This window comes from Taudactylus pleione, unplaced genomic scaffold, assembly GCF_031769625.1.
Source record: "Taudactylus pleione unplaced genomic scaffold, aTauple2 ptg000109l, whole genome shotgun sequence".
Taxonomy (NCBI): Eukaryota; Metazoa; Chordata; class Amphibia; order Anura; family Myobatrachidae; genus Taudactylus; species Taudactylus pleione.
The window spans coordinates 8,688,186-8,700,766 of NW_028284511.1; the positions used below are offsets into that span (position 1 = coordinate 8,688,186).

Genomic DNA, 12,581 nt, shown 5'->3' on the forward strand with positions numbered 1-12,581 from the left:
GGCTTGTTTATAAGCATAGTGCAGTTCTGGACCTGTCACAAAGTTTACAGTCAGTCAAGCCATGCTCAAATCCATATGCATGATGGTGGTAGGACTTGTTGGGTGAGACCGATGTACTGTATATTTTGCTCAGGGTCACTATGGGACTGATTCAGAGTTGTACACAGTTCACGTCTTTGGACGCAGCTGCTGTGCTAAAATATGTAAAAGCAGTAGGAGGTACCTGTGGTAGACATACACCCACTGCATGCTTTTGTGGCCCGATGCTGCCTCACCTGCGTGAACATCGGTCATGTGAGTAACCCTCAGGTTACTCAGGACAGCCGTGTATTTCATGCCTCCGGGGCCAGTGATGCTGCCCCAGATTTCAAATTGCGATCACCGCCCCTTGCCCGCCCCAAAACGGCCACAGCATGTCAATCAGGGGCATATTTATAATGGGCGTAGGGTGTGCAGTGTCCAGGGGGGCCCCACACAGCACACCCTGCACCCACACTTTTTAATACTTACCTTTCCGAAGTCCCACGTTGGCTGGAGCAGCGTTACAGAAAACGCCCCAGAAAATGGGCGCCACGGGCATTTTCCCAGCGTTTTGAGCAACACAGTAGGGAAATCAGTAGATAAAATGGGTATATGTGCGCCCCTAAGTAGGAAGGGATGAGGTCGTGGGTGGGGGATGGTGGATGGATGGGTGTGAGGGGGGGAAGATGTGGTGATATGTAGGTGGGTGTTAGCAAGGATGAAAGAAATACTGACAAGTGGTGTGGGATCCAAACCTATTTATTGGGTAGACACAGTGCTCTCTAAGTTGTTCCATTAGTGGATGATTCAAATATAGTGGATGGTGGTGATCATCTCTGTGTAGCCCACGGTTGGGGGGGTGGACCCTTTTAGGAGGCTCCTTTGGTGTGCGGTCCTCACTCCTGCACGTCCCCCTGCTGGTCCTATGGTCGAACAGACTTATGGCAACCGGGATGTGGTAATGTTGTTGTAGCCCGGGTATCTTGCAGTTGGCGGCATCCCGCACTGATTTTGGGTATATGCTTACCTACTGGTAGGTGGGGAATGATGCACGATGGGGAGCAGTTATTGTAGTGATCCCAATGATTAGCCGGGCGGTGTATTGTAGCCTCCGCGGTCCCGCGGGGTTGTCTGGTGGACGGGCGCCCGTGAGGGCCAACTGTGACAGTCACTGGATGGTGATGAGGTGATGCGGAGGCCCGCATGCTTGGACAATCCCACGAGCCCATGGGGTCAGCATGTGTTTCCCGAGTGGGACAGGTAGAAGTTAGGTGGAGAGTAGACTGCAGTGGTTCAATTGGTGGGAATACTTGGTGCTGATCGTGGTTGTCTCCAATGCGTTTCGCCTTGCATGCCTTTATCAAGGAGTTACTGTAATGCTGGGATTTCTGTGTCTTATAGGGGACTTCCGGGTGTGTGTGCAATCACATGTGATCATTTGGCCAATCGTGTGTCTGTGTGGGCGTGGTAATAGGACCTTGATGTAATTGGCGTGGGTGTGGCCTGTGATGAGTCCCGTGACTTGTCTTGTCACATGGGGCTGGGCGGGTAGTGTTTACAAGAGGTGCGTCGTCTAATAGGTGTGAGCTACGTGTCAATAGGTTCACGCATATGATTGGGTAGGGCCAGGGTGGATGCGTAACGCAAACCGTCTCGTCCGGTTAGTGGAAGCGGGGCGTGTGTGGGCTTATATGCGATAATGCGATACTATGGTGACATGTTGTCCGGCTCACATGGGGCGTGTTACCTAGTGGGTCACATGACGGGAGTGTTCGGGTAAGATAGGGTAATGTGTCGCCTTAATTGGTCGGCGTGTGGACATGTGTGAACTAAGGCATGCTACGGTAACGCATGCATGCGGGGCTTAAGGGGCTGGTTGCCCTCATGGCTTGTTCAGTGGGGGGCGTGTGTGGACTTTGAGGTGATGCCGCGTTGTCATGGTAACGCGTGCGTACGGGATTTGCGGGGTGTGTGACCTAATCGGTCACGTGGTGGTGGTTGTCCAATGATGTGTTGCCTTGGTTACATGTGTAAGCTGAGGAGTGCTTGTATATATGCTGTGCAGTGCATTGTACCATAGCAACACACCCAGTGATCCCGGTCTTTTACTAACTCCCCAAAATACATAAGAACACCAACAATCCCCCAGGCAGACCCATAATATCCAGCATTAATTCCATGACAGTGAACCTTTCCCAGTACATAGATCATTTCCTACAACCCTACATAAAACAGCAACAATCCTACATACAGGACACGATACATATACTATACATTCTTCAAGGGATCACGTGGGGTGATGACCACTGGCTACTGACAAGCGACGTAACATCATTATACACAGTAATTGACCACAAACAAGGAGTGGACAGCATTACACATTTCCTGGACAGAGACCCGACGCTAGACCCCGCGCAGGCCCAATTCATCCTTAAAGGCATAGACTTCATCCTGAGCACAATTATTTCTGGTTTCACAATGACTTTTACAGACAGAAGACAGGGACTGCCATGGGGACCAGATTTGCCCCCAGCTATGCCAACCTGTTTATGAGTAGATGGGAGGAGGAACATATCTGGTCAGGGCACAGCTGGGGGGAAAATCGGTCCTATGGGCTAGGTACATCAACGACATCATTTGCATTTGGAAAGGACCTTACAACACCCTCACAGACTTTTTGGCTTCTATTAACGACAATGAAAGGCATCTCCAAGTAAGGAAACATTGGAACCTGCTCCTCAAGGCCGAGACATTATCCCCTATACTACCATCACAACCCACGGTGATCTATAGGAAGGCGCCTAACATCAAAACCAAACTAGTCATCAACCACATACCCCCCACCACAGCAAGACAAATGACCATAGACAAACAACCCCTCAGAAAAGGATTCTACTATTGTGGCACGTGCAGTAACTGCCGCACCCTAGGACACAGAAGCACCAGACCAACCACCACTTTTTCCTCCACGCACAAAGGAAACACCTATAACATCCAAGAGCATATACCATGCAACACCAGCCACGTGATATATTTAATAGAATGTCCATGCAAATAACAATATATAGAGCGCACCATCAGACCCCTAAAAACAAGGATAGCTGAACACATCAGAGGAATCAAGAACAAGACACGCACGATGTCCCTATACATTTCCAAGATAAACATGACAGCTGCACCTCGGGCATGACATTCACGGGCATAAAAACAATAAGCAAAAACTGGAGAGGGGGCGATATAACAAAGAGACTCAACAAGGAGGAACTCAAATGGATCTTCACTATGCAAACATTCACACCCCATGGTCTTAATATTGATAATGAAATCAAATCAGTCATTACAAAATAACATTACTCTTCAATAAAATTTCAGGATATCCCAACATATGCCACCAGTAATTAACACTAACGTCAAACACTGGTACCTTACCACCGAATCAATTAGTAGTACTAACACGCCATCATACTCTGAGAACCAGTCCCATTACTCACACACAACTTTCAAACCAAACATTGTCAACCACACAACTTGCGTCCACCCCACTATGCAGAACCACTCTCCATGAGACACACAATATATAGATAACCACCCACTCACCTATTATACCCAGACCCCCGCAATACCCACTTCCCCCTTCAGACATGATCCTCCATTTTACCTTTTATTTCAGTTAACGGCAGACCACCCACCCCCAAACCCAAAACATAAATACATGGCCCACATCCCACCATCTTTAACACCCAACAGCACCCATCACTTCACCCCCAGACCCCCCCATTTCGCTCCCGACTAGGTTACAACAGATGCCTTTAGCACCCATTAACCCATATGTAAAGCCTTTCAGCATACAGACCGACACCTCTTGACCCCAATAACCACACGCAGACAGGTTTAACACCGCGCACATAAGGTTAACACAGATACACTGACTCATCAACATACACAGTCATCCGCAACATACGCAGCAAATAACACATAATTTCCCTCGCCTTTCCCCCTTAGTTTTGGGAAAAGGTTTAGAAATAGACAATAGGATGCTTGGTAACATTCACCGGACAAACAATGTTGCTATGGTACAATGCACTGCACAGCATATCAACAAGCACCCCTGAGCTTATACACGTAACCAAGGAACACTCACGCCCCACATCATTGGACAACCACCACCACGTGACCGATTAGGTCACACACCCCGCAAACCCCGTATGCACGCATTACCATGACAATGCGGCATCACCTCACAGTCCACACACGCCCCCCCACTGAACAAGCCATGAGGGCAACCAGCCCCGAACGCACACGTTTCCGTAGCAACGCGGTAGCATGCCCTAGTTCACACATGTCCGCACACCAACCATTTAGGGCGACATATTACCCTATCTTATCCGAACACTCCCGTCATGTGACCCCCTAGGTAACACGCCCCATGTAATCTGGACAACACGTCACAATAGTAACGCGTTATTGCATATAAGCCCACACACGCCCCGCTTCCACTAACCAGACGAGACGGTTTGCGTTACGCATCCACCCTGGCCCTACCCAATCATATGCGTGAACCTATTGACACGTAGCTCACACCTATTAGATGACGCACCTCTTGTAAACACTACCCGCCCAGCCCCATGTGACAAGACAAGTCACGGGACTCGTCACAGGCCACACCCATGCCAATTACATCAAGGTCCTATTACCACGCCCACACAGACACACGATTGGCCAATCGATCACATGTGATCGCACTCACACCCAGAAGTCCCCTATAAGACACAGAAATCCCAGCATTACAGTAACTCCTTGATAAAGGCACGCAAGCCGAAACGCGTTGGAGACCAGCACGATCAGCACCAAGTATTCCCACCAATTGAACTACTGTAGTCTATTCTCCACCTAACTTCTACCTGTCCCACCCGGGATACACACACTGACCCCATGGGCTCGTGGGATTGTCCAAGCACACGGACCTCCGCATCACCCCATCACCATCCAGTGACTGTCACAGTTGGCCCTCACGGGCGCCCGTCCACCAGACAACCCAGCGGGACCGCGGAGGTTACCAACACCGCCTGGCCAACCATTGGGATCACTACAACAACTGCTCCCCACCGTGCATCATTCCCCACCTACCGGTAGGTAAGCATATCCCCAAAATCAGTGCAGGATGCCGCCAACTGCATGACACCCTGGCTACAACAACATTACCACACCCCGGTTGCCATAAGTCTGTTCGACCATAGGTCCAGCAGGGGGACGTGCAGGAGTGAGGACCGCATGCCAAAGGAACCCCCTAAAAGGGTCCACCCACCCCCCCAACCCTGGGCTACACAGAGATTATCACCACCATCCACTATATTTGAATCCACCAACAGAACAACCTAGGGAGCATTGTGTCTACCCAATAAATAGGTTTGGATCCCGCATCACTTGTCGGTATTTCTTTCATCCTTACTAACACCCACCTACATATCACCACATCTCCCCCCCTGCACTCCTCCCCCCCTCACACCCCTCCATCCACCATCCCCCACTCACGACCTCATCCCTTCCTACTTAGGAGCGCACGTATACCCATTTTATATACCGCATCAACCTAGCAGGAATTGGTACTCTTGCCCTACGTTGCAGCACTTACCCACCCTAGACACCTCCCCGCCACCCCTTTCCCTGACACATAGGACCCCATCCCATCACCATAACTAGAAGCGCGGCCCACCCCTATAAAGTTTACAGTAGGGAAATCGCCTGCATGCGCAGTAGACTCTGGGCACAGTCTAGTGCCCAGAGTCTACTGCTGCTGTCACTGCGCTGGTGGCCGCTGGGGAGAGAAGAGGGGGCCTCGGACGGGGAATGCACAAGTGCTCCCTACTCTCTTAATGCGCCCCTGATATCAATCATACTTCGGCTTAGGGGGGACAGTGACGAGCGTCTCAGACAGAGAACTGCACATGCACAGTACAGATGCGCAGATCGCCAAACATCGGAGTTGAACATAAAACTGTAAATAAGGTCCTGTGTTCTTATTAACAAGCCCTGTCTTAGCATCAGTTTTAATCAGATTATTGAAATATTATCACCTTATAGACAATGTTAATAAATGATTACCTGAGTATTTAGCACCCCAAGCAAATGTAATGTTGTTCTTGTGATTGGTGATCTGCTGGGAGAGCTGGGAGAGCCAATACCATTGCAGTAAGGAAAGTGTATGATAACACCTATGCAGAGGAGTCACCTTCCTGAACATGTTCCCTAGAGATAATGGCCCTCATTCAGAGGCGCTCGTTCTGAATGAGGGCGGCCGCTTCCTTTTTTTTAGTGCGGCCTCCTGGTCGCTAGCTAAGCTATGGGTTACCACCCACAGCTTAGTGACCGACCAGGTTGATGGTCGCTATGGTGAACACCATCGCGACCATCGGGGCTTGCGATGAGACCCTAAGGTTGGGTCTCGGTAACCGCAAGCCCCAGGGAGCTTCCTACTCTGATCGAGCAGGAAACTCCCCACTGACATCACTGATGATGTCAGTGCGGCCGCCCACAAAACGGTAGGCGTTCCGTTTTGGAAACCACCCCCCCGGCCCGCCTACAAAACGGGGCCAGCTGTCGATCAACATCGACAGCCGCCCCTTTTGTAGAGAGCTCCGGAGCGAGAGAGTTTCGTAGGGCTAACCATCGACCCGATTTGCGAGCGCATCGGCGCTTGCGACCAGGTCTGAATGAGACCCAATGTGCAGTTTGAGCTGGATGGTGCAGGGATATCTGCTAAAAACCAGACTCTTTATTATTATTATTATTATTATTATTATTATTATTATTATCACAATAGACATTGTTTTTATTGGTGTGGTAAATGCACAGGTAACATTGTTTTGTACATGTTGTTGCCATGTAAATGCTGTGATATGTGACTCAGTACATCATACTTGAATAGCCTTGTGCTTTATAAAGACAGAAAGCCATATGCCTGCTCTAATACTCATTCCACAAAGTGTAAGATACTACATATGTAATTTTACTATTACTATTATACATAGCTATATACAGATATGGTGAATGGTGATGTCATCACTTGATATCTGGTATTTACAGATATATAGTTTGTGTCACATGACTCATTCTGGAAGATTTCCGTGACTGACACTCGGGTAACAGAAAACATACTGAATATGAGATCATCCCATACAGGCACTTGGCTGTGTCCCGAGATTTTAAATGTGTACTGTGAGAAACAATGTACCCCCACAATAGAATAAAAGAGAATTAGAAGCTATATTGGAGCTCAGTGAAACATATATAGTACCAATCAAGTGACATTGGGTCCTTATATGGAGAGACACTACTTGGTGACTTGTAATATCTGCTTTAATTCACAGTAGGAGATGTATTATTCACATTGTGATATACAAAATATTATTGTAGTATAAACCTTATTTTGGTATTATTAGAATGTATGGGGGTATTATGTCTTATTCGATGTAGTATTGTCCTTTAGTAATACACTGTGTCCTGATTAGATCGCTCAGAGTTGCAGGACAATTTTTTTATCTGCTTTTCGGATTTGCTCCTTTACAGGACTGGAAAGACCACCAGCACCTCTGTGGTCAGACGTCCACCTTGTCCGTTCATGCTGAGGACGTTCATGTCACAGAAAAGGATCCGGTCTGATGGCGCTTTAAGTGCTATGTCCAACTAAGAGACTTTTGTGTTCTGGAGACCAAAAACTAAAGGAAAGAGCAAACAGCGACTGTAGATGGTGTGTTCTATTATGCTGCATCCAGGACATGGAAGACGTTTCTCCACATACATATTTCAGCTGCTGAATTGAGAAGAGCTATTTATCAGACATATAAAGAACCTGAATGTAATTGGGTCTTAATATTTGTTATGAGAAATACAGTGAACTTAGCATTATGGTACCAGTAAATCATAAAAATGTCAAAGGTTCACAGCTGGACTGGCCATCTGGCACCTTTGCAAATACCTGAAGGGCCGCCGCCGATGGCCTGATAGACCGGTCTGCCCGAAAGCCTGGCCAAGCAGCTACGCCTCCCAGTGCTCTGCTCAGCCAGCACACAGAGAGATGGGGGCATGTCCCCAGGCCATGCTCCGTGACTTGTGGCACGCCCCCGTGAGGCATGGCCACGCCCCCTGCAAAGGTTTATATTGTTCTGATGCTAGCAATGTGATAAATTAATCCGCCACCACTAGCTGTAAAGTGACTAAGGAGCTGCTTACATTATTCAGAAATAAAGTCTAAAGTCCCTATGAGTGGCAAGGACATGGCTACATGTGAGGGGCCACATACTGTAGATCTGTTGATGTCAGCGTGGGATATCTAGATCACTAGATCATACATGGGATAAACTGTGACTGCTAAACTTGTCTGTCACATGTTTATCCAGAATGTGTGATCACAGGCGACTGTCTATAGCAAAACTGATTTGGTACAGTGTTTACAATGCTCATTTTGTGATTTGTTTTAAATTGTACAGATATGATTATGTACTATGTATGTGAGTGTAACGGCAAAGTATTATTTTTTATCATAACTCTGAACGTGCTAGTCGGAGTCTGCATTGAGCAGCTGTTTTACTGAGGGTGTTTAATAAACTCTTGCACTGCAAAATGTCTGTTTTTCCTCTAGTCTTTATAAATAGTTTTAGTCTTTTAGTTTTAACAAAAAAAATATACATGGCAGCGCTCAGTCATACTCCAGGGACCATCAGGCTGGTAGGAGCTGCTGCTTGGTCTCCTACATCTGGGTGTGCTATTCTCTGGCTGCTATGCCCGGCATGTTCTCCTGGTGCAGGAAGGTCTTAGAGCTGCCAGGGCTAGAGCTGGTGCCAGGGCCACAGGTCCTCTATTGGGAGTGTCCCGTTTACAGGCACCCGGCTGCTCCTGACGATGCCAGCACTATCGGAGGGGAATGGAGCCATCATTGGGGCCATTGTAGCCAAGGCCACCAACGCTGGGCTAGGAGCGTGGATTGGAAGCAGAGCCAGTGGTCCTCACGAAGGCAGAGGAGGCAAAGGAGGGGGAAGAGAGCCATTTAACCATTCATTACCCAGCCTGTTTTAGCTAATGTAAGGTCTCCAATAAAATGGGTGAGATTGGGCTGATAACACAGGTCTGCGATGAAAAAGCTTTTTTAATGAATTTATGTGATACTTATAGATTTTTGGCTTTTCAACACGAAAATCACTCCCGATTTTGCATAGCACATCACGTTTTTCTGTAAAACGTGTCTTTATGAATGTCATTTTTTTCATATTCTTTAAAGTAATAAATGTATTCTGCCTACATTTATTATAAAACATTGTTTTAAATGAATTCAGTCGGTAGTATAGTACGTTGCAATTCAGTTCTCGTCAAAACTTCCCCCCGCCCAGTGCCAGATTAAGGTCCACATGGGCCTGGAGCTGAAATTTACAAAGGGCCTAAACCCCATACTGTGTCTAAAGGAACATTGCACACACACAGCAACTACAAGGTGAGCTGGTGAAGGTGGAACCAAATACAACAGATGCAACACAGTTTTGCCCTGTGCTGGCTCATTTTAACCCCTGCCTACCACCATATACACACACACACAGTACATATACAACTCATGAACATTTTGGGTGTGCAATGAGTATTGTGGAACTTTCGGCATGGACTTCGTTCAAACAAGTGATTTCAAAATTTTTAGGCAATGTAAGGGATCCAAACTATAAAGAAATTGTCAGGGAAATGCTTAATAGTTACAGAAACCTTGGCTGCAATATGAGTTTAATGGTCCATTTTTTGAATTCCCATACTAGGGGCAGTGGCGTCACAAGGGGGGTGCGGTGGGTGTGGGCCGCACCGGGTGTCACCCTCCAAGGGGGTGACACCACAATCCGACCCATCCCCACCCCCCGCTCAGCAGGTCCTGCACTGCAGGGAGACGCCAGGCTGGAGAGGCGCTCTCCCTGCAGCAGCTGCCTGCTGAGACAGTTTTTGCTTCTGCCGGCTGCCGCTGCGCCTGTCACAGTGAGACAGCCAGCGGCAGCCTTCTATACAGTAAGTGCGGCTGAGCTCCTCATGCAGTCCCCTCCATGTAGGGCGGGGGTGCGAGTGCTAGAGGCAGGGGGCTGATTACTGATCAGCCTGGTTGAAGCCGCTGGGGTGGATGGATGGCAGCTGAGCTTCTGCTCCTCGCTGCTGTCTGATAGATCGTCACGCTGGGAACAAGCAGGGACAGTCTACAAAACATTTTTCAAGTGTATTCAGACACTGTTGATTACACTTGAATACTGACAAGTAGTTTGTACACGGTCCCTGCTTCTTCCCAGCGTGACCCTCTGACCTCTCAGTCAGCAAGGATGAGAAGGAACTGGGAGACAGCAGCAGCCAGCACAGTGTATACAGTAGGTGTAATGGGATGTAAATAATTCAATGAGGGAGGAGGGGGGGCATTACCTGTCATTGTGTGTGTGTGTTTGTTATGTTAGACCTGTGCCTGCAGGGGCTGTGTTGTCCCTGTCCTTTATTTCCTACTCCATACCCCTAACCATAACCCCTAACCCTCCCTCCCCAATGCCTAAACCTAACCTCCCCCTCCCCGCACCCTAAACCTCCCCCCTAGTGCCTATCCCAAACCCCCCCAGTGCCTAACCCTCCCCCTCTCCATACCCCTAACCCTCCCTCCCCAGTGCCTAAACCTAACCTCCTCCTCCCTGCACCCTAATCCTCCCCTCCTAGTGCCTAACCCTCCCCTCCTTGTGCCTAACCCTAACCTCCCCCTCCCCGCACCCCCTAACACTCTCTCCTAGCGCCTAACCCTAACCCTCTCACCTCTAGTGCATAACCCTAACCCTCCCCTCCTAGTGTCTAACCCTAACCTCCCCCTCCCCACACCTTAATACTCTCCCCTAGTGCCTATCCCTAATCCTCTCCCCTAGTGCCTAACCCTAACCCTCTCGTCTAGTGCCTAACCCTTTCACCTCTAGTGCATAACCCTATCCCTCCCCACCTAGTGCCTAACCCTCCCCCCTGGTGCCTAAACCTAACCTCCCCTCCCTAAACCTAATGCCAGGTACACACTAGAAGATATGTACATATCGGGCATATCGGCCAGTGTGTACCCGCTATGTCACTGACGAGGGTTGCTCCCACGTTTCGTCAGCGACATTGCCCATCAGACCTAGGGGGATGATATACTTATTCAATGGGGGAGGGTGTATTTGTTTTTAACTTGGGGAGGTAATACTGTCTATGCTGGGGATGGTGATTAATGTATGTGCGTGGGTATAATTATTGCGTTTCTGTGTGTATAAGGGGTGTATTCATATTATGTGTTATATGTGGGTCAATGATGGTCTCTGCATTATCTGGCATTCACTGTGACTCTCTACATTATCTGGCGGTTACTACGACGCTCTCTGTATTATCTGGCGGTCACTGCAATCTACGGGGCACCACTATTGGGGGCATTGTGTAAGTGTGATTGCTGGACTGGTATTTGGGGAGAGTTCGTGGAGCTGCATATCAATTTTTTTTTTTTTGGAGGGGGGGGTGTCACCATGAGTTATAGCACCGGGTGACACCAGCCATAGTGACGCCTCTGACTAGGGGTAATGCATTTAGAGCAAGGGATAGTGTAGCACACAGGTTCTCAAACTCGGTCCTCAGGACCCCCAAACAGTGCATGTTTTCCAGGTCTCCACACTGAATCAAGTGAAATAACTAGCTCCACCTGTGGACCTTTTAAAATGTGTCCGTGAGTAATGATTACACCTGTGCACCTGCTGGGTGACCTACAAAACGTGAACTGTGTGGGGGGTCCCAAGGACCGAGTTTGAGAACCACTGGTGTAGCATATAAAACAAAAAAGTTTGTCACTGGCGCTCACGTTGCAAATTATGTATAGTTAACTGATTTGATTTGCATGCAGCTGCCAGCTGAAGAAAATTGTTTAATGTTCCAAACCTATATAGTAATAAGCTGACTGTGCAATCTACTTAAATCTAATCAGAAGTTTTTGCTATAAAAAAAGTAATTTATTGCCACAATCCCACATACAAAAATATATATAGTGTAGCATATAAAACTGCTTGTTCAAATTGAGGAAATGTATCTGGTCTAACTTGGAGGCTTATTCTAAGAAAATTGAGAGTCACTTTCAGGTATCTGGTGACTGGTAATCAATGTGGTAGGATATCAGGCATATACCTGACTATAAGGCTATACATCCTTCTATTTATAAGGTAGATGGGGGAGATGTACTAAGCCTTGAAGTGTGATAAAGTGGAGAGGGATAATGTATCAACCAATCAGCTCCTGTCATTTTTCAAACAGCCTGTAAACTGACAGGAACTGATCGGCTGATACTTTATTACTGTCCAAATTATCACTCTCCAAGCCCCCCGCACTATACGGATAGTTTTCCTTCCCGAGTTTGAACATGGGCAATTATTGATAAGCCTACAGCCATTTAAATACAGTGGGCTATTGATTCCTAATACACAGACTGTTGCCGCTGGACCCAATAGGTTCTGTGAGTATTGTTATAAGTGGACAAATTCAATTTGGATCGGAGAAGAGCC

General features: G+C 47.9%; 1 protein-coding gene across 2 annotated transcripts in view; it reads left to right on the plus strand.

Moving 5' to 3' along the window:
• The window catches only part of DEAF1 (DEAF1 transcription factor), a 60,935-nt gene extending 52,324 nt beyond the window's left edge, over positions 1-8,611 (plus strand). For both annotated transcript variants that reach the window (XM_088471001.1, XM_088471002.1), the window contains one exon: positions 7,588-8,611. In XM_088471001.1, the coding sequence (XP_088327127.1) occupies positions 7,588-7,680 (93 nt within the window). In that variant the 3' untranslated portion in view covers positions 7,681-8,611. The remainder of the gene's footprint in view (positions 1-7,587) is intronic.
• The last annotated feature ends 3,970 nt before the right edge of the window (positions 8,612-12,581 follow it).